Below are 3,103 nucleotides of genomic sequence, written 5' to 3' on the forward strand. Positions count from 1 at the left end.
ACCTTCGCCTCCCGGGTTCAAGCAATTCTCCTGCCTCCGCCTCCCAAGTAGCTAGGATTACAGGTATGCGCCACCACGCCTGGCTAATTTTTTGTATTTTGAGTAGAGACAGGGTTTCTCTATGTTGGCCAGGCTGGTCTGAAACTCCTGATGTCAGGTGATCCATCCACGTCAGCCTCTCAAAGTGCTAGGATTACAGGGATGAGCCACCATGCCCAGCCCATTGTTTTTATTTTTTATTTTTTAGAGACAGGGTCTCCCTCTGTCACCCAGGCTGGAGTGCAGTGGCACAATCACAGCTCACTGCAGCCTCAAACTCCTGGGCTCGAGCTATCCTCCTGCCTCAGCCTCCTAAATAGTTGGGACTACAGGCGCCTGGTGAATTTTTTTTTCTTTTCTTTTTTTTTTTTTTGAGATGGAGTCTCGCTTTGTCATTCAGGCTGGAGTGCAGTGGTGCTATCTCAGCTCACTGCAAGCTCCGCCTCCTGAGTTCACATCATTCTCCTGCCTCAGCCTCCCAAGTAGCTGGGACTACAGGTGCCTGCCACCAGCCTGGGTAATTGTTTTGTATTTTTAGTAGAGACGGGGTTTCACTGTGTTAGCCGGGATGGTCTTGATCTCCTGACCTCGTGATCCACCCACCTCAGCCTCCCAAAGTGCTGGGATTACAGGTGTGAGCCACCTGCGCCCAGCAGCCACCTCACCTGGTGAATCTTTAACTTCTTCATAGAGATGGGATCTCACTAGATCGCCCAGGCTGGCCTCAAACTCCTGGCCTCAAATGATCCTCCCACCTCAGCCTCCCAAAGTGCTGGGATTACAGGCATAAGACACTGTGCCTGGCCAGCCATGGGTTCTTAGAAGAATGAGGTGGAGAGACTCGAGGTGCTTCAGGAAAGGAAGAGGGGACTATCTGTTCTCAGCCTCTGTCTATATGTCTCTCTCTGTCTCTCTTTGTCTCTCTCTCTCTGTCTGTCTCTCCTCCTATCCCCAGCTCACTGTTGCAGCCTCAGGCATCACCAAGGAACAGCCAGGATAGCTCAGCCCTGAGCGCCATGGGTTTGTGAAACATTTGCAGCTCATTGGGAAGGTACGGGGCCTGGGTCATGGCCTGCAAGCAGCAGGTTCAGCCTGTTGACTCTCCTGGAATAGCTGAGTGAGTCCAGAAGTGGGGCCGGCGCTGGGTGAAGGTCCCGTGCCTGGGTACTCACCTAAGGGCAGCTCAAAGCGCGTGTCCAGGAGGATGCGGTGGAAAGTGGGGTCCTTGGTGCCGCAGATCTCGCTGTCCGCCATGATGACCTGGGAGTCCAGTGTCAGCCACTCTCCAGGGCCCTCCTGGAGGTCAGTGGAGGAGGTGTGTGGGTCAGGCATCTGCTACGCTGGTCCCCGGGGCCCCTACTTTCACATGAGACATCCCCCTCACCCCTACCCCAAAACAAAAGTCGTGTCTCCTCTCCCTCTTCCCTTCCTTCCTTCCTTCTCTCCTTCCCTCCTTCTCTCCTTCCTTCCTTCCCTTCTTCCTTCCTCTTTCTCTCCTTCCTTCCTCTTTCTCTCTTCCCTTCCTTTTTTCTTTCTCTTTCTTTCTGTCTTTCTCTTTCTTTCCTTCCCTTCCTTCCTTCTCTCCTTCCCTCCTCTCCTTTCTTCCTTCCCTCCTTCCTTCCTCTTTCTCTCCTTCCTTCCTTTTTTTCTCTTTCTTTCCTCTTTCTTTCTGTTTCTTTCTTTCTCTTTCTTTCTTTCTCTCTTTCTTTCTTTCTTTTTCTCTTTCTTTCTTTCTTTTTCTCTTTCTTTCTTTCTTTTTCTTTCTCTTTCTTTCTTTCCCTCCCTTCCTCCCTTCCTTCCTTCCTTCTCTTCCTCTCTCTTTCTTTCTTTTTAGAGATGGGGTGTCACTATGTTGCCCAGGCTCATCTCGAACTCCTGGCCTCAACTGATCCTCTTGCCTCAGCTTCCAGTAGCTGGGACTACAGGCGCATGCCATTGTGCCTGGCTGTGTCCCATGTTACACATGAGGAAACTGAGACTCAGAGAGGGGAAGGTCTCAGTCCAGGGCCACATGGTGAGTCAGGGGAACCCGAAGCCAAGGACCCAGAGGGGGAGCCTCTTGGGGTTATGTAGGGGCAGTCCCAGCCCACCATGGTCATTCCCCACCCCTGATAAGGGGTTATGAGACTCTGACTTCAGATAAAAACCCTGGAGGCTCCCAGCATCCAGGGAGAAAGTTCCCCAGGAGAGCGAGCCCATTTCCCCTGGCTCAGGAACGTGAGCCTTTGAGCAACTGGGGTCCACCCTGAACCTCAGTTTGTTCATTATTCAAATGGGAATGACCTTCGGTGGAATCCACTTTCTGCCGCCCCAGGTGACCAGGCCCCCCTCACACTTGAAGGGCCACTGAGGAAATTTTGGGTCTCCCTCAAGGCTTTCTTTTATATATTTAAATTTAAATTTAATTTAATTAAAATTTTTTTTGAGACAGGGTCTCACTCTATCACCCAGGCTGGAGTGCAGTGGCGTGATCTCAGCTCACTGCAATCTCCGCTTCCCAGGCTCAAGTGATTCCCCTAACTCAGCCTCCCGAGCTGCTGGGATTACAGGTGTGCGCCAGCACGCCTGGCTAATTTTTTGTATTTTTTAGTAGAGACAGGGTTTCACCATGTTTCCCAGGCTGGTCTACTGAGCTCAGGCAATCCACATGCCTCAGCCTCCCAAAGTGCTGGGATTACAGGTGTGAGCCACTGCACCCAGCCAAAGCTTCCTTTTAGACTCACTTGCCTAGACTGTTGCAACCATTTCGGGTCTCTGCATTCATTCATTCAAACACAGACACTCACTGGCCAGGTGTGGTGCCTCATGCCTATAATCCCAGCACTTCGGGAGGCCAAGGTGGGCGGATCACTTGAGGTCAGGAGTTCAAGATCAGCCTGGCCAACATGGTGAAACCCCATTTCTACTAAAAATGCAAAAATTAGCTGGGTGTGGTGGCAGGCACCTGCAATCCCAGCACTTTGGGAGGCCGAGGTGGGCAGATCACTTGAGGTCAGGAGTTCAAGACCAGCCTGGCCAACATGGTGAAACCCCATCTCTACTAAAAATGCAAAAATTAGCTGGG

The 3,103-nt window shown here is 51.6% G+C and overlaps 1 protein-coding gene across 1 annotated transcript in view; it reads right to left on the reverse strand.

Moving 5' to 3' along the window:
- Positions 1–3,103, reverse strand: part of UNC13A (unc-13 homolog A (C. elegans)) — a 91,637-nt gene that overhangs the window by 71,251 nt on the left and 17,283 nt on the right. Inside the window, exon 7 of the mRNA XM_011925908.1 lies at positions 1,212–1,335. Coding sequence (XP_011781298.1) covers positions 1,212–1,335 — 124 coding nt within the window. The remainder of the gene's footprint in view (positions 1–1,211; positions 1,336–3,103) is intronic.

This window comes from Colobus angolensis, unplaced genomic scaffold (assembly GCF_000951035.1).
Source record: "Colobus angolensis palliatus isolate OR3802 unplaced genomic scaffold, Cang.pa_1.0 Scaffold66, whole genome shotgun sequence".
In the NCBI taxonomy this organism is placed as follows: Eukaryota; Metazoa; Chordata; class Mammalia; order Primates; family Cercopithecidae; genus Colobus; species Colobus angolensis.